Genomic DNA, 19504 nt, shown 5'->3' with positions numbered 1-19504 from the left:
TTATTTAACTTGACATAGTACCTTATTAATACCTTAATTGTATTTTATTTCATTTGAATTTGTTGCAGGGAGCCACTTGGTGTCTTTTATATGAACAAATACAAGCGCTTAGACACAATAGGCAGTATAGTACAATACAGTACTTTACAACTGTGTAGTGTGCTGTTCATTATAACATGCTTTTTAATGTGGGCCTATACAACACAAAACTAGTATACATCACACTTTAAATGCGGTCCAAACCATACACAGCTACACTGTACAATACAGTATCTATCAGCCAGGGGCCCGGGGTTGCATGTAGGCTGCATGGTGTCCAGCGTAAAGTTCGTTGATGAGGTAGCGGACTGAGGTGGTCAATGCAACAAGCACAAAGCACAGATGTGAGGTCTCCGTTTCTCCTGGGATTCTTGAATCCATCGAGTTTCACCGGCTCTCTGAGGATGACTGACACTTTGGAGGCCCAAGAAGACGACCACCACCCCCTCAGCCTAAGCTCTGTCTTTCTGTCTTGTCTGTTGCTGCATCATCCTGCCACCTGGTGGTCTAACAACCAACAGCCCTCAGACCCTCAATTGCTATTCAATTATTTAATGACTTTTATCCCTCTTCCTCTCTTTTTCAATTTGCAGGCTGCTTTATTGGTATGTCAGATCAACACATCTTTGTTACCAAACCATAAAACAGAAAAGAGTTGGTAAAGAGAAAAAGAGAAAAGGATGATCACCAGTGAACAGCTCTTAATATGATTATGTCTTGTCATGTGTAATGTTCCTAAGATGTACATCCATGTATCCGATTGACACAGTCAGGTCAGAAGCAACATGCACTATGTTACAGTAATTAGCTCTCATGTTACATGTTATAAAGACTATGTGTGGACAGGGTATTTGTCATCTGTCATCAGCAGGTAAAGTGAACTGCTAGTCTTGTGTTTGTATTTTCCTATAACAAAAATAATTTCTCCATCATCAGATTCAAAGGCTTCAACGGATGTCACAGGTGTGGATGTGTGGACGGCTGTTTTGTCATGAGTGAGAGCCAGCTGTTTCAGTGGTTCCACATCCACCCAGCACTGATTACTATGCAAGTGATGTGCGATGTTCTTTTGCATTTACTTCTACACCTCTGGTCATTATTACTCACTTAGAGGTATTGAACATGGAATAGTTGTTGCTGATTTAAGGGATAGCTGCTGTCTTCTAAGATTTTACCATTTAAGTGTTGGACGGGACTGTTGGGTTTGTTTGCACCCTTTCATTGTACAGCCCAGTTGGTTTGGCAAAGCTTTGTCTTTTGACAAAAAGACAATGTTAAAATAAATTCACATCCGGTTAACAGGTATATGACTTCGAAATAACATGGGGGGGGGGAAACAGGGGTGACTAAGTTTTTAAGAAATACAGCTTTAACAACTTTATTTTTGAGAGGAAAACTGGTTGCTCTTCCAATAGCTACTTTCAGATCATTAGATGAATACAATCATAATTATGATTCAACTTTAAAAGGTCCGAACGTCTTAAGAATGAAAAGGGTTATATGGCTCTGTGATCATATATTATATTTGTTTTTATTTTCTTGCTTCCTCTTTTCATTCTTGAGTTTATTCTTGAGTGACGACTCCGCAGTCATGAGATAGAGGTATTTATTTTTGAAAACCTTAACCGGAAGCTGGTTTGTTTACTCATGCTAGCTTACAGCATGCTACATTGAGCAGCTATGTGATGTACCTGTGTTTTTACATGAAAAATTGGCTGTATGAAGATAGTGTGTTAAAAGAGAAGTTGTCAGGGAGTAATACGGCTTGTGTCGTCGTTGAGAAGTGTCGCACGTTGGACGTTTCCTACAAAAAGTGCCGCAGCTTCTCCTTCCTGCGTAGAGCTGCAGCTATAAGAGATGCTGTTGACGGTGTCACAGTGTAAGCAGAGCCCGGCTGACCCTCCACACGTCCAAATGTAAGAAACTAGAGAAGTTTGAAAAATTTTGCAGCATGTCACTGACAGTCTGACTGTGTATATGTGTGGTCTGTTGATACATCGTGTTGGAGGGACTCGCACCCTTTATGTGGACAAAAAGTAAGTCCTCTACATGTAAGTCACTAATTTCAGAGTGAAGACTTGGTTTAAATTAAGTGTAGTTTAAGGTTATGTTATGTTTAGAGTAGAGTTAGGCATTTGTTGGTTATGGTTAAGCTTAGGATAAGTCTCCAGGAAATGAATGCAAGTCAATGTAATGTCCTCTGAAGTGATGGAAACACGACTCTAAGTGAGTGTATGTATGTATATTTTGTCAAATACAGGTCCGTAGATCAGTTTTGGGGTTCTTGACACCAAAAAGTTTGAGTACCACTGTATTAGAGTGTTTTCATTACCAGAAAATGAGACAGTTAAAAGTCGTGCCCTAACTGAGGACATAAAGCTGGCTGGGCTGTGGCTTCTAGTAGGGAGTCATTTAATTCAAGGACTTTGGCAGTATGAGGGTAAATTAAGTTGATAGATATAGTGAGACAAATGTGCCTGTGTCTCTTTTAGATGATGCCAGCCTAAGGGGACATCATGGACAATGGAAAACCGAGCCGTGTGTGTCGGCCCCAGCGGATCAGTGAATCGTCCAAGGTCAGTGTGTGTGTGTTTGTGTGTGAGTGAGTGAGACAGAGAGAGAGAGAGTGACTGACTGACTGAGATGACACACTAACTAAATAAATAAAAAAGACAGCACTGCATTAATATTAGAGAGTAAAGAAGACAGCAAACCTTCAGGGAGGACGTTCTGTGACTTTTGCTGAGGCAGGAGGACAGTTTCATCACAGTAAGTTAGTATTATTGAACATGGTACTATTAGGATCAATCTTTCTTTTTATGATCTCCTCATGTTACGTCCTAATTGTGAAGTGCAGTAACTGTTTTGTTAGCTGACAATGGTAATACTGTATTGCTGGTATCAATTTTCAGCCAGCTGCACCCATACAGAGGTGCCTTTATTCAGGGAAATACAAAGGTGTGGACTCAAATCATAGGACTTGCAATTGCAATGATTAGTGACTTCGCTATGGCACTAATGACTTGGACTTGATTGAAGACTTAATAACAAAGATTTGAGACTTACTTTATGACACACCTGTATCTCCAACCAAACATGTGATCAGTTTGCATTGTGGGTAATGTAGGCACCAGGATTTGACAAGCAAGAAGAGTGACAAAAGATGATATCTCTGGTCCTGCTGCATCGATTTTGATATTTTTTTCTAAAAAAAAAAATCTGTCCATCATGAGTCTGACAATGAATGACAATTTCAGGTGAAAGTCAAATCATACAGAAAGTGGCTTTAAATGTGTATTTTGGTTTGTGTAATTAGCCGTATGAGGATATGAGCACTTTGGGATGTTCAAACTGGGACAACTGTCACCCTGTTGTTAACACAGGTTAATTATGAAAAGGAGACTGCTGCTGCTTCAATTATCAGACATTATTTTAGAAATACAGAAAGATTTAGACAGGTTCTAAAGAGAACTAGGCTTCTAAAGCCAATTTGTGGTTAAAACATTGTCTCAGAGGACCTTCCACTTGTAGTTAATGTGTGGTGGTGCTGTGTTGACAGGTGTTCCGCTGGGCCGATCAAGGTGTGGAGGTGTTGCAGGGCCTCAATGACCAGCGACAACATGGCCACTTCTGTGATGTGATGCTGGTGGCCAATGATCAGCGGGTCCCCGCTCACCGTGCCCTGCTGGCCGTCTCCAGCCCGTACTTCCACGCTATGTTCACTCTGGGCATGAGGGAGGAACGCCAGGCAGAGGTACTGTACCAGGAACGATGCACGTAGTTTTAAGACAGGAAATCTATGTTAGTTGGATGAAGTGCACTATCATAATTCAGCCTCTTTTCTGACCTCTGGTGTCCTCTTCCCATCTGCAGGTGGAGCTGGTTGGTATGTCCTACATCGGTCTGAAGGCTGTGGTGGACTTCCTGTACAGTGGAGAGCTACCATTGGATGGGGGAAATATTGATCATGTGCTGGAAGCTGCCCACCTGCTACAGGTAACAGACAGTTCAGGGTCATTTCACATTGTATAATAGCAGTGTGAATTGCTTGAACAGATTCATTTTAACCAGTATAATCCAATAAAATACACCCTGTATTCAATCCTTACCATTACCAATCGGCTCTGGAACATCTCTAGATCCTGAATCATTGATTAATCAATATTATAATAAAGTGACTTAACATTTGTGCATTTACAAACTCAAATTACTTTTTTGGCCACATGGGGCAAACAAACAAGCTGGTAACACCATGTTGATGTATAAGTACTTTTCATAAAATTAAAGTTAGAGTTCGAGGTCACTGGTAAATGAAAAAGTAAAGTTGAACGCTGTGAATCCAAAACAACAAGTTAAAAGATGCCAAAATGCAGAACTCAGCTTATGTATATAGAGGTCATCTTTGTATTACTTCAGACTATTTTTACTTCTGTAAAAATGCAGCTAGCTACTTTATTTGTTATAGTGTCCATAAAAAACTATTTGTAATTTCTGTTTAATTAGAGAGTTATGTCTAACACGCTGTTGCCTTGACAATAATGCTGTGGTTCAGGTGTGGCGAGTGGTGGATTTCTGCTGCCAGTACCTGGAGAGGGAGGTGAGTGAGGACAACTACCTGTACCTTCAGGAGCTGGCTCAGCTCTACAGTCTGGAGCGACTCGACACTTTCATCGACCACTTCATCCTCACACGTTTCTCCACACTCTCCTTCACCCCCGACTTCCTTTGCAACATTCCTTTACACAAGCTCACCTCCTACCTCTCCAGTGGCCAGGTAAGGTACTGCAGGTTGTTTATATGTTCAGACGGAAAGCTTATCTTAATGAATGATAAGAAGCCACAGTGAGTAATCTCCTCTCCTCATCATCATCATCATCATCATCAGGTTCAGCATGACAGCGAGCAGGCACTGCTCCAGGCCGCCCTGCAGTGGCTCAGCCAAACTCCTGAACGAACCACTCATGCCAGACAACTCCTCTCCTACATCCGCTTCCCTCTGATGCCAGTGGGGGACCTGGTGGACCGGGTGCTGCCCGGGATACGGGCCCTGCTGCCAGAGGAGGCCGGCTGCGAGGCCCTCGTGGAGGAAGCATTGGGATACCATGCAACCCCCAGCGCTCAGCCACTCCTGCAAAGCGGACGCACCACGCTGAGGGGAGGAGTGGAACAGCTGCTGCTGATTGGGGGAGAGGTACACTGGATCATTTTAATTATGATGATGACTCACTGCTTGATGCTTGACTCCCCTAAAGACTTGAATTTACTTGACACAAACCCTTGCTTTTGAGCTGGCTTGATGTGGCTTGGCCCTAAAGACTTAAGGCTTTTGTATATTGTAAGAGACTTGTAAGACTTGTGACTTACCATTGTAAGAAGTTTAAAATACTCCTGAACTGACTTGAACTTGTTCTATAAAAACCTGAGATTTTATTTGAGTATTGCTATAATAGGAGCTGTAATCTGACTTGGACTTGTCCTTAAAAAAACTTGAGACTTGACTTTAGACTTGCTGTTGACTTATAAGACGTGTAACTTGATATTTCAGGATTAGACTTGGATTTGTCTTGAATGGCATGAGACTTGACTTGGATTTTTAATAACCACAACTGACGCAAAAAATCACAAAAAAACAAACTCTGTTAAAGCGGCTGCTCTACAGCTGAGCTGCTGTAAGCACACTGTTAGTTGGAACACAAACTCATTATATTCTTGTAATCTGTCTTTACCTCTTCAGGTGTCAGAATGTGGAGAGGAGCTGAGCGCCACTGTTTGCCGGCTGGACAGCGAAACAGGAAGCTGGGAGGTGGAAACTGAGCTGCCAGCCCAGCGGAGTCACCACTGCCTGGCAGTGCTTGGAGGCTTTATTTACACTGCTGGCGGCAGCTCGTCCAGGGATAATGGCGGAGACGCAGCCTGTAACCTGCTCTACAGATACGATCCTCGCCATAATCAGTGGACCAGGGTACTGTACCAAACAGCCAGTTCCTTCTAAATCATATACATTGTTTGCAAAGGAAATGTATTTTGCTGTTTAGCAACTACTAACGAGCCCAGAAAGAGTGACTGTGATGTTCTTCCAGGGTGCTCCAATGAACCAGCGGCGGGTCGACTTTTACCTGGGAGCGGTGGGAGAGTGCCTGATTGCTGTGGGTGGCAGGAATGACACCGGAGCTTTGTCCTCTGTCGAGCTTTACTGCCCCGCTGAGGACCGCTGGTCCTATGTGGCAGAACTGCCCAGGTACAGTAGGAACACCAGTTATTACTGCTGTTTCATGGCATCATTTCTGCCACCTTCATAAGGTGTCCTCTCAATATAATGATAATAATAAACTTTATTTATAGAGAACTTTTCAAAATCCAATCAACACAAATCATAAAATAGTTATGTTTTAAAAGAGAACAAATAAAAACCATTTGATGAGTAAAAAGAAAAAGCAAGAACAAACTAAATTTAAAGGAGATAAAAAGCAATTAAAGCTAAAATAAAATCAGGAAATGCCCTCCTATAAAAGTATGTTTTAAGAAGGGACTCAAAAGACAGTTTGTTCCAGAGCCTGAGGGCTCTGACTGCAAATGCGCTGTCCCCTGTACTTTACACCCTTGACTTTGGAACAGACAAAAGGATCTTAAAAGGTCTGCTTTACTGCTTTAAAAGGTCAGAGATATAGCTGGGAGAGGCCATGAAGAGCCTTAGAAGTGATCAGTAGGATCTTAAAATCAATTTCTAAAACATACTGAGAGACAGCGTAAAGAGGCTAAAACAGGATGATGTGATCATATCTCTTTGTTCTGGTTAAAAACCTGGCCACCCTACAGGCACAACTGTATTGTACAATACTGGTGCCACTCACAGTGATTAACCAACAGTTAATTATTGCTCATCTCTGCTGCCCCCCTTAAGCTCTACAGACAGCAGACAGAGAAAATTAGCAACTAACTGCTTAGGATGATTGACATTGTTGAATAATTCAGTTTAACAAAAGAAAAGAAGATAATGCCTCCCCTCCTGGTGCTGTCCATGGCTCTGGCAGATTTTTTATGACTGATGTAAGGCGTCCCACACACTAATCTGATTTTAATAACCTTTGAACATTACCAAAGGCCAAATTAAACAGAATTAAATAGAAATATAATATAGCAGCTATACAAAGTACAAATGTTAACAAATTTTCCTAACCTTTAATTGGTGAAATTTGACTTAAGTGGGTTTGTATTTGCATCTGTTTGGGTAAGTCATTAAGGCAGCTGAATAGCTGATGTTACGCACATTTTGACCTCTGGCAGCTCATCTGATTTGAATGAGGATTACACCCATTTGAATAGAGAGCCAACCTGAACAAAAATATGCATGATTTTTTATCTGTGAAAGAACAAAACACGGAGTGGTTTATAAAAGAAAGTAACGTGTTTATTTCACATACATAGTAGAAATTGAATGATAACTATGAAACAAGTTGAATATTGGAATTTTGAACTATTTTATACTCTTCTGTAATGTGACCAAAGATCATTAAAATGAATGAATTTTTAAAAAACAAAAAAACAAGCTGAACAAGTCAAGAAAAATGACACTGTCATTTGAAATGGCAACACCATCACTTGTGGGCATAAATGTGTGTGTTGGCATTTTCAGAAATGAGTTCATTTTCTGCTATGGCCTCCTTTGTTCTGAATGATCAGTGACAATACTGTTGATAAGCCTGTAATAACTTCATTACACAAAGCTCGAGTTACTTTTGTCCCCCAAAAAACTTGTATGGCTTGGACGAGCTCAAGCTTTGTGCCTGGCTTTGCCTCCTTTTGGATGAAATCATTCATTGAGTTCCAAACAAGCTCAATAGGGTTCAAATCCGGTGACGCTGGTGGCGTCCTTATCCAGTTTATTCCCTCCAATGTGATGCAAGCTGCAGCAGCGGCATGCTTTGGATCATTGTCCTGGAAGAAGCGGTGTTCTGACCCAAAATGCCCCCTGATGTATGGTGCTGCAACTTCTTTGATGATGGCATTCTCAAAATACTGTCTGTCCATGAATCCTTCAAAAATGACCAAAGGACCTGCACCATGTCGTGAAATCATTCCCCAGACGTGTAGATTCATGGGATGTTTGGTCTCCGCTGCTACCATGGTCTTGCCTGTAAACAAAACGTTGTGCCACGTCTCCCCAGACTCCAGCCATTCAACAGCTTGCCTGAGCCTCATGTCTTTGTGCCTATCTCTTATCATCGGGCAGAGGTTGGTCTCTCTAAGCTTTTGGCGGACGCGGCGTATACTGGTCAGGCTCAGCGGAACATCATAATCTACTTTGATTTTCTGCTGTACAGCGTTAGCGCTCATCTCATCGCTGGCTTTTGACATCTCATCAATGGCAGTCAGGATATTTCTGTTGAAGTCAGAGAAAGAAAGAACACTAGATGCTTGCAACAATAATACATCTTATCAACAAATGTACAAGTGAATCTTATGGTTGCTTACTGGTGCAGTTTCCTTGGACAGCAGCGGCGGGGTTGTCTCTCCTTGAAGTGATATCTCACAGTTCTCAGTGAAACTGTGATGCCCAGGCTTGCAAAATGTTGCTGGATCTCCTGTGATGATTTTCCATTGGCCCGCATGACCCGAATCTGTTGGGAGTTCTCTCTGTTGATGTGCGTCATCTCTGCTGTGCGTTGTGATTTCAGGGGCTGCTTTCTGCACACTTATAGCACACACAAGTGGGTGTTTTCCAACCAACTTTTACAATTGGCCCATTCTCCTCTGGGTATCACACTATGCAACTGTTGAGCCCAAACACCATTAGCATTAGAGTACATCTTTTTGTTTGCACTTAACGGGCCATCAGTGTGTCTTCACTAGCCGGAGCCCTAGCAAACTGCAGCATGAACTACTATTTATGTGGAGCCCAGACACCATTAGCATGAGCATTGCTTTGTAAATGTAAATGTCCTTCACAGCTCTTTTCACTAAGTAGAATAGATGACTGATAAATTCCTTAAACGCCTGCAATGTTATCGTCAGACACATTTCAGTTGGGTCCATATTTTGACATTTAAATAAAAACACAGTTGTGTGATCGGCTGCAGGGCCACACAAAATAAGGAACCCAGGACACAGTGTAAAGTAGGTTTCTTGCTTCCTAACAAGCACATGTTTTATCTGACTATTTACACAAAATGTATGAAAGAAGACAAACATAGTCTGGTTTGTGAAATGCTATTGGCAGTTAACATGTCAAACTTGGAAATATACTGTAGTTAAGAACATACTCCTTCCTTTATCAAGTATTAAGCCACATTTTTACGATATACTTCTCTCTATCTTGCTCGTTTTTAAGTATATCTTTTAAATGGATGAGTGCAGCGCAGACCATACCAACCAAGTACAGAGCAGAAACACAGCAGAGATTACAACTTTTCACATTTCACTTAGCATGTTAAAATATAAAATGTTGGCAGGTAAACACATTAACTTTAAAACAATGATATGTGGACGTACGCTGGTGGCCTGATGGTTGAGGCGATGGGGGGTACCTGTGTTGCATGTCATGCCCCTGTCAGCTTAAGTCACAGCAGATCAATATTAACCTTTTTTTCTGACTCATGTCCAGTTAACACATTTAACTGTAATAATGTAATGTGTAATGCATAGCATTATAGTGCCTATGTATTGTTTTGCCAGTGCTTTGTTTCCTTTTTTCTTTTCTTTTTAATTGTATTTTTATTTGGAGTGGACAGGTAAATACATCAGCATAGCAACATTAGTAAAAATAAAAACAAATGTCCTGCCAGTTTTGTTTGTTTTGAGTCCAGAAAAAAACGCATCACCAGCCATCCAGGCATAGGAGTCCAAAGAAAGTATAGTCATAAATCGTGGATCAGATTTCGTGTTTCGTCCTTTGTAGTGCCCACTCTCCTCTAATAACTTAAATTTCACAGCAATTGTGATAGAGTAACATCAGTGGATACACATTATCCTCTTAAGGACAGTACTGACAATTTGCCTGGGATAAACAGAGCTAGATGGGGCTCACATGTTCACTCAGAGAGAACTCTGATCCAACTTAATTAAAGGTAAAACAGTTTACATGAAACTATGTACAGAAACCAGGGTGGTCGCCTGCTGTTGCTGTCATAGAAATAATCATTAATAACCAGTCAGAAATTAAATAAGTAAATTACAAAAGAATGTTACCAGTGAAATCAAATAAAGTCTGCTCTCGTGGGGAGCTCTCTGTTTCTTAATGTTTGGCATTGTTATTTTCAGCTTCTTCTGTCTTTTTTTAGGTTTACTTACGGCCATGCTGGAACTGTCCATCATGGTGTGGTCTACATCTCAGGAGGTCATGACTATCAGATCGGACCATACCGCAGAGAAGTTCTGAGTTATGATCCTTCAAAGGACAATGATGTGTGGGTTGAGTGCCAAGCCATGTCTTTGGCTCGGGGCTGGCACTGCATGGCCTCCCTCAACCACCTCATCTACGCCATCGGGGGCAGCGACGACCACGAGGATACCACTGAACGCTTCGACATCCTGCAGGTGGAGTCCTATGACCCACACAGCGGCCAGTGGACCCGGGTGGCGCCACTGCTGTTGCCCAACAGTGAAGCAGGGCTTGCGGTTTGGGCGGGGAGGATCTATGTGATGGGTGGCTACAGCTGGGAGAGTATGGCATTCTCCAGAGCCGCTCAAGTTTACGACCCTGACAAAGACTCATGGTGCAGAGGGCCTGATTTCCCAAAACGCATCGCAGGGGCCTCGGCGTGTGTGTGCCTTGTGAAGCCCTCACCATCTTCAACCTCTCCAGAGAGGAAGAAATTAGGGCACAGGGTAAAAAGAAGAACAGACCCCACGTAGCATGATCAAGGACCAATGAAGGACTTTTCTCTTTGTATGAAAGTACAAGGCTTGACTTTTTGTTGAAAAGCACAGCCAAAGATTTTATGTCCTCTACATGAGTAGGAAGGGGTTAGGTACTGGACCATATCTTGGTCAGAAGAGGCAACTGGCCCCCACAGAGTCTGGCACTTTGAAGCTTGGACCAGCCTTTAGACAGAGTCAAGCTAGCTGCTTCCCTCTGTTTCCAGTCTTTATACTAACTAGCAGTGCCATTGTCAGTGTGTGCCCCATCTCCTCTTTGGCTGTGCTTACTGTTATTAACCAGTTCATTGTACATTTACGACAGTGCACTCTGCACCGTTGGCAAATCTACAGCAAGTGGAAAGTCACTGGAAGTTTGACATAAACTGGAGCAGATTCCTCTGTACACTTGTAATTATTAACATAAGTCATTAACATGAACTGGCTAAATGTGAGTTCACTACCATGTCACATTACCACAGTTTAACCAGTATATATTGTGATGTTTATTTTACTTCGCTATAGCAGACCAACCAGCAACTACCACAGCTAAAGCCAATGTGTTACTGTGAAGCATGCCACCAATGGCTGCTAGAAGCTGTAATAGACTTGCATTCAAAAAGCCTCAACTTCTCTCTAGAAATATAATAATTTCTTTCAACAAGTCATCATGGATGCCATCTCTAAATTCAAACCCTGTAATATGTGTGCAGGTGGCCATTTTGTAAATAATTGCTCCCTTAATAAGATTTGAAGACTTACAGTAGTTGGGTCATCTGCTGCTCTCCTGGCTCCGGGACTCGCACTGAGCTGGACTATTTCACTAAGTTCAATATCAATTGATTATGATGCCTGACCTATTAGCTCAATTTATATGGGATGCAACAGTTATAGATTTTGACAGTACAACAGTCTGAGGGAAAATCACAGTTTCATGATTATTATGCATTGCGGATGGATAAAAGCACTTAAGCATTTGTTTTGGGAGCAACAGACACACTCGTTGCCAGGGATTCTATTTCAGCAATTAATTGTATTTTAGATGTGGTCTATTAAAGTAAAAAAGAAAGAAAGAAACGTCTCTCATGCAGGTGTTACTAATCCCTGAAATGCTGTTAATTAGATACCATTGTATAGTGCTGGAAGCCTACAGGATGTTAAGATATTGGCATATCTGGCATATTTACACGTTTACAGGTGTTTTCAGGAGGAACCAATTGAAACCTTTGAGGGGATAAGATACCATGAGCGTTCATTTATAAATGGAGCAATGCTTCTTTTCCTGCTTTGGTTTACATTGCACTGAAAGCTCAACTCTTAACTCACTACTGCTTCATTGATTAGAAGTGACGCTTTTATATTTAAGTCTCTACCAACTCAGTCTTCATAAGTGACTTGCCACTAGTTATAATTTTTTTAACTTAATCATTACTTAGTTACATTACCTTCACTCGTGTGGTTGAGTATTTACTGTTACAAAATCATCACATGAAATCGGTTAATTGCTACATCCCTAGACTCTTGAGTAGCTGATTGTGTTCCCTTAACAAAACAATATTGTTATGTTCAAGCCAAAGGGCCAATTATCAAAAAGTCATACATGATGGGTGCAAACACAGACTGTGATGTCTCATATATCAGTAGTCATGCACGATCTTAACACCAGATGCAGATATGCAGTGATATTTTAAAGACTGGTGCAAGATAACTGCAGAGGCCCTGTTTAGAAAAATCACGTTTTAAAATGTTTCAGTGGCAAAACATCTGCAAGAACTACTAACACTGTATGTCGGAGTATTAGCACCATACAGAAACGGTTTCTTTTGATAAATATTGGGTAAGGTGAGCAGTTTACATTCCCAAAAAGTGAATCATCATTCATCAGAGCTCCAGGGTCAGACTGCTGTGCAGGACTAATAGAAGAAGAACTGTCTATTACTGTTTATATGTGAAGTATTCTGTCTATACTCCATGTTACACAATAAAGCATACATTCTCACAGAGAAACTGCCAATGCTTTTTGATGGTCCATCAGCAATACTACACACATAGCACAGAGTGTATGTAATGATATTATCATGTGATCAGTAAATAATATGCGGAGTGTTTCTAAATGATTTACATGTTTTACAGGGATTTGTAAGTCTATTCTATAATATGTGAAATTGTGTTTAAACAAAATTAAGCCAGTGATTGTATAAACATTAATGTTTTATTCAATAATAAGAGAACATTATAAAAAGTAGAAATTTCAGCCATTTAGAAAAGAGTTTATAAATGCCGTGATATTTGTTGCCCACATTGATCACACTGATATTTGGAAACATAATTGTCTTCAGATTTATCTTCACTTTCACAGTTTATCATTAATTAGTTAACAAGTCATCAATTAATTGAATTACATTGGAGTGTACGTAGCTGCCTGACCCCACTCTTGTTGATGTTTTAGGCTAAAAGTAATTCCAGGTTGCTCCTCTCTTCAGGGACAATCATACAAAGGGGTAGTATGGATGAGACTTGATGCTGAGAAACAGAACAAACAGCAGTTAGATAAATACTCTTTACTAATGCTAAAGCTACTGTGTGTTTTGTCTTACTCTTCGAACACGCAGGCCTTCCACCCTCGGTCCAGTCCTCTCAGTGCTGCCATGTCCTCTTCAGTCAAATTGAAGTTAAATATCTACACATAACAAAAGCATGGACAGATTTTGACAAGGGGATTTCACATACAGCAAGAGCAGCCTACGACATCTGAATATTTTAAATAGTACACTGTAAAAACGTCAACTTGATTAATGTTGACTTAATTAATTTTCAATTAATTGTTGGGCCAACTTTTTGTAACTGAATTAGTTGAGACAACATGCTATATTGTGTTGTTACAATATTGGAAGATACACACTGAGTGAACGCATAGATTCAAGTTGAGCTAATTATTTACCTACACTGCTGACTTGCTGAGACTAGAGAAATATAAAATGAATAATGTGTTTTCAGTCTTAAAATAAATGTTATGTATATTTAAAGCAATTTATTCTTGTTAAGAATAGATTATCATACACTTAACTGAAGATTAAAAACTGTAATGTACAGTAATTTAATAATTTCTTATGCAGTTAATGAATTATTCAACACAGTATCATGAGTGTCAAAAACATAAAGATGGGATTCAAATATTATATATAATTGTTTTTTTAACACGGGCAGCAGAACTGGGTCCAATGAAAGTGTACAGCATCGATTTAAGAAAAACAGTTGAAAAGCAGGAATGACCGTTTCTAAGGTTCTTTTCTGGTAAGTAATTACTATTCAAGTATTATTTCCAGAGAAAAATGTGTTGTTTTTTTATTGAGCTATAATGTTCATGTGTCTGTATTAATTAAGTTTTAGCGCAGGAAGTCCCTAACTGACGATCTGAGACCTGCAATAATCACTAACAGCTTTAAAATCTGCTTTTAAAATCTGTCTTTTTGCAAATTGTTATGTGTCACCAATACATTTTACCTTCTAGTTCTAATATGTTACTTTTAGAGGTCTGATTTGATTAAATGTATTGTACTGAGTTGTTACACCTTCATTACAGAAAAGTAGAAGCTAGCAAGCCAGAGAGCCAGGGTATAATGAAGAGAGAGGGGGAAGAGTTTCTACCTTTGTGTTTTCAAGGATGCGATGAGGCTTGTCACTCTTCGGGATGACTACAATACCCTGCTGCACATGGTATCTCAGCAATACCTGAGGAAAATAACACTGTTACTAACAAAGGAATACACATGCTCATTTACATGTACAGAACACATACTTGCACTGACCTGTGCAGGGCTTTTTCTGTGCTTCCTAGCTATTTCTGTTACGACTGGGTCCTCCAGGAGCTTATGTGGATCAGTGTCTCCTGTGGACCTAAATAAAATAATAAAGAAAAAGAGAAGAGAGCAAAGCAGACACTCCTCTAGTTCTGAAAGACCACAGCATAACAATGAAGTGAGGTATTGTGAGATTTTTCTGGCCCCCTATAATCTCACAAAGCCAGACTAAGTCAGTAAGAGTCTCTAAGTCTAAAGAGTCTCAGAGTCCACAGCAACAATCTGCACAGCTGATCCATGAGGAGTTTATGGTCTCTAAAGTTAGATCAAAGCAGTTTCTCTGCAGAGCGAAAGGTAAAGAGGTTTTACTGGGTGTGCTGATTTGTAAGGTGCACAATCTATAAAACCCTTCATATACTGACAGTAAGCATGCTATTGCACTTTTAGGAATAATCCTATTTGTAATTTAGAAAGGAGAGAGCAGAGGCAAAAAACTGCAACCTATGCTAATGCTAATGTTTAACTATTTCTCCTTACACTTTCTACAGGGGTGACAATGAAAAATGTGAAAAATAACTAAGTAATCATATTTTGGAGAATGAGCACACCTTAGATTATTATTTTGACTTCATGTCTATATTCTTCTTGTTTGTACTGGTTGATTTATTGATAATGTGAACTGTGGTGTTTGGACTGTTGTTGAAGTAAAGGCCTCAGTTATAAGTCTGTAGCTTTCCCATTATTTCTCTCTGCCTGTGAGCTAACATTTCCCTTCAGTTTTTTATTGACAAACCTATGGTTGTAACATCAACAGGAGCATCCAGGTAGAATTGTAATTCATTTTGAAACCATTCTTAGACAGTAGAGTGTGTGAGTGATGCTGTGTGTCTTACAGCTCTGGTGGTCTTGCAGGTGAGCCAAAGGGGCTATAGGCAGTCAGGGTGATGTTTTTGGATTTACAGTACTCTACTAGATCAGTCTGTACCATGTAGGGATGTAGCTCCACCTAACACAAACCAAAACAGGAACAGATTTAGTCCATTTCTTCCCAAATGACCGTGGAAATATAAGCATAACCTGCATAACCATGATGACATTACTTATTCAGTTGTTATCATATGATGCCATATGAAGCTGTATCACATCACTGTGTGACCCAGTGCCTGGCGTCATTATTGTTGAAATCTGTGATGGTAGTTGGGTCAACACTGATAAAGTACTACTGTCAGACTTTCTCCCGCTAATGGCAGTAAAGGAGCAATAGTAAATATGCAGAACCTGAATAACAGCAGGGGGGACCGTGCACATAGTAAGAAGTCTCTCCAGCTGCAGGATGTTGAAGTTGGACACACCAATGCTCTTCACCTTCCCTGAGGCTTTCAGGGCTTCCATCCCCTGCAAGCAAAACAGCAATGAACACACATTTACCATCTCTTTTGTCATATTTATTGCTGTGTTTGAACATTTCAGTGTATAGTTGGGGCCTGCTGGTGGGAAAGTTATGTCTCTGAACTATCCAGATCCTAAACTGAGGAAAAATCAAGTCAGACAGTGAGAGAGAGTGTTCTTACCTTCCATACATCTACATAGTCTATGTCAGAGGTCAGTATCCTCCCGTCCTTCTTTGGGTAAAGCTCATCACCCATTTTCTAAGAAGACATTCAAAGGTAACAGTCAAACAGCTATGTGACTTTTCTGAATGTTTATAATAGCTTCCTCCTTTAGAAAACTGTAGAGACACAAATTATTCTTAATCAGACTTAAAGTGATATTACTGATATTGGCAATGTATGAAATTACATGTAATGTGAAAGGATCACACTGAAAATCAACACTTTTAGTTTTAGATTCTTTTGACCTTTTAGCTCATTGTTTTGTTTCTCTGGCCTCCATAGACTCTATGGTTGACTCTGTTGACTCTCTTCTGTATCACAGGTCTCATTGAGGCAGTAGGCAGCTGTTTTCAATTACTTCTAGAAAATTTCATTTTTTTCTATATATTTGTGTATATATTTATACGAGTTGGTGGAGACCAAAACAAACTTATATTGAAATGAACATTTGTAGCTGGTCAGAAACATGACTCCAATGGGATGCCCAAGTTGCACTTTGTTCGCTGGAAGTGAAGTCAACCTGATACCTATAACAACCTGATGAGCCTGTAGTGTACTGGGTCTATTCTTTGAATTTGTTTTGCCATTTTATATGTCCCTCATGTTCCAAAATCACATGAATACATTTTTTGACACATTTATTTTAGGGGCTGGATGTTACATTAGAGGGCATTACAGCCCCAAAGCTTCACACCAATTCCAGTCAAAGACTCACAAAGCCTGGGCTGAGGACCTCTGACCCTAGGCAGGGTAAAGAGGGCATTTCTAATAATACAATCAAAAATTCTGTCACAGAATTGCATAAGTATTATTCCAAACCTTTAGGCCGACAGGGAAATGCATAAGGTAAAGATCCAGGTAGTCCAGCTGGAGGTCTTTCAAGGACTTGTTCAGGCACACAGGGATGTCTTCTGGGGCATGATGGGTACACCACAGCTATGAAAGAGAGAGAAGGGTTCAAACCAAAATAAAATAGTTAGTTCTTCTTTTTAATGCATCAAATGGTTATTTTGTGTTAAAAAGAAAACATAATAAAACAACATAACTCCTTGATTTATCTGTAGTGTTCAATGTATTCAATGATGTGAAAACAAGATGTAATTCCCCTTCCTCAGGTTACACCTAGCCTGCTACAACACCTGTTGGACTGTTTCACTCACCTTACTGACAATGAACATATCCTCTCTTCTGATGATGCCCTGCTGCATCTTTGAGCGCAAGGCCTTGCCAATGTCCACCTCGTTGCAGTAGCAATATGCGGTGTCTATGTGGCGGTAGCCGGCTGCAATGGCAGCCTCCACTGCACCCTGGAGTGAGGTGCGGGGAAGATGGGAGGACTGCAACAAATACAACATTCTTAAATAGGCCTTTCCGTTACTTTCATACCACATTCACATTTCTACCTCCATCTCCCCATTATGAAAACCATTATAAACTGCATTTCTCTTTGTGTTGTACCAAAAACCTGTCCCCTGTTCTGTGTTGTAAAATACCCCAGGGAATTCTATGAGGTCTGACCTGTAGAAGGTACATAATGCAAAATGAAGTGTGGAGATCAGCCAGTGTGTAAGAATCTGACATCTGTGGGAAATACACTTATTTGCTTTCTTGCTGAGAGTTGGATGAAAAGATGGATACCACTCTCATATTTGTTAAAGGGGAGACAGTTAGTTTACTTTAGCATAAAGTGTGGAAACAGCTTAGTCTTTAGCTAAACAGCTGCAGGCTGAAGCTTCATATTTAAGACATCAAAGTTTTATCAAACTAGATTTACCATTCAAAGTACAAAAGACTAAGATGAGCTTAATTACCTCTAAAGCAACATTGCTGCCACAATACAAAGGTAATCAAACAGTACACAAAAAGGAAGATAAGATACAAATAAGATACAACATGCTATAAAGTTAGCATGGTGTATTTTTTAACTGTGTACTGAATCAGGCTAGATGCTTTCCCTGCTTCCAGTCATTATGTTAAAGTATAACTCATTCTTCATTCATTCCTCCTGTTCATACTGACTATTAAAAGATCTCCTTCAAATGTGCTTTCAATTTAAGTGATGGAGGACAAAATCCACAGTTTGTCCATACAGTCATTTAAAAGTAGATATGAAGCTTATACTCAGCTTCAGCAGTCTGAGTTAGTCATATCAAGTGTATATCTGACACATTTACATCTTTTTAGCATCCTCTTTGTGTTTCCCAGTTGACCTGTGGTGAAAGTATAGTAACAAAAAGAGGGACTTCATTGCACTAAAAAGACTGTAACGTTGAAACATGACTTGATTTGACTAATTTGGACGGCTAAAGATTCATATTAGCTTCACATCAACTGTTAAATAAATGTTTGCTCAGGAGGAGAGGACTGTGAAGATTGACCCCCATCACTTACAGTCTATGAAGGGATCTTATAATGGTCAGTATGAACAGGAGGAATGATTATAGCAAGATGAACATGTTTCAATATGAATTAATTTACTCCTGACTGTTGTTTTATGAGAAACAAAAATGGTCTTCCTTTGAGCTGAGCTAATCGAATCTTAGTTTTATCTGCATAGTTAAAATACATACATGAAAGCAATAGACATGTTTTCATCTAACTCTTGGCAAAATGTTGAGCTCTTCCTTTAAGGCGAGACCTTTATGCAGCCTGAATGGAAGTACAGCCTGAAAGATTCCTGGCCATTTGACTTGCAGGAAGAACAATCATTTAACCAATAAGTGTCCAGTATTCTGCATATCCCTCCTTCATTCAGTAAATATCATATTATTTAAAATACATGTATAGTATTTGCCAAGTATCATTAACAACATATCTATAAAGCAGTATGAATGAAAACAAAATGGTGCTGACTGAATAACATGGGTGAGTGTTGAAGCTACCTTCCAAGTTCCCAGACCCAAAACTGGCATCCGTGCGCCATCATTAAGCTGTATAGTCCTGGCCACCTGTGTGTCCTCCATGAAGTACATTTAACCACAACAGGAGAAAAAAACAACTCGCGCACTGTCAGAGCCCTTCCTCTTTTTCCCCTTCTGACTGCAGCTGCTGAGTCAATGTCCTTCCTTTTTCTTTGCTGACTCTACTTCTCTATCTTGTGTGTTTCTTTCTTTCTTTCTTTCGCTCCTTTTTCTTTCCCTTTTGCTGTTTTCACCCTCTGTCCTTATCAGTGCAGTGGTTAATAATTGGACAAAGTAC

The 19504-nt window shown here is 40.1% G+C and overlaps 2 protein-coding genes across 3 annotated transcripts; one reads left to right on the top strand and one right to left on the bottom strand.

Annotated features, from left to right (window-relative positions):
* The first annotated feature begins 1699 nt into the window (after positions 1–1699).
* On the top strand, positions 1700–12006 carry klhl36 (kelch-like family member 36). 2 transcript variants are annotated; one of them, XM_053318627.1, is made up of 9 exons: positions 1700–1918; positions 2532–2615; positions 3599–3793; positions 3913–4035; positions 4592–4813; positions 4925–5230; positions 5774–6001; positions 6120–6277; positions 10317–12006. In XM_053318627.1, the coding sequence occupies exons 2-9, from the start codon at positions 2556–2558 to the stop codon at positions 10888–10890; spliced, it is 1866 nt and encodes a 621-aa protein (XP_053174602.1). In that variant the 5' UTR covers positions 1700–1918; positions 2532–2555; the 3' UTR covers positions 10891–12006. The 2 variants fall into 2 exon arrangements, with proteins under 2 accessions (XP_053174602.1, XP_053174601.1); XM_053318626.1 differs by having other exon boundaries at positions 1700–1955.
* Positions 12007–13233: 1227 nt separating this feature from the next.
* Positions 13234–19504, bottom strand: zgc:56622 (uncharacterized protein LOC326033 homolog). Its single transcript, XM_053318634.1, has 10 exons — positions 19189–19504; positions 17467–17643; positions 17126–17242; positions 16265–16342; positions 15972–16088; positions 15587–15699; positions 14703–14790; positions 14542–14625; positions 13491–13573; positions 13234–13416 (listed from the first exon to the last, which is right to left on the bottom strand). The coding sequence occupies exons 1-10, from the start codon at positions 19276–19278 to the stop codon at positions 13383–13385; spliced, it is 981 nt and encodes a 326-aa protein (XP_053174609.1). The 5' UTR covers positions 19279–19504; the 3' UTR covers positions 13234–13382.

This window comes from Scomber japonicus, chromosome 5, assembly GCF_027409825.1.
Source record: "Scomber japonicus isolate fScoJap1 chromosome 5, fScoJap1.pri, whole genome shotgun sequence".
Classification (NCBI taxonomy): Eukaryota; Metazoa; Chordata; class Actinopteri; order Scombriformes; family Scombridae; genus Scomber; species Scomber japonicus.
The sequence above is the reverse complement of the archived record's forward strand: the minus strand, read 5'-3'. Positions and strand labels throughout refer to the sequence as shown.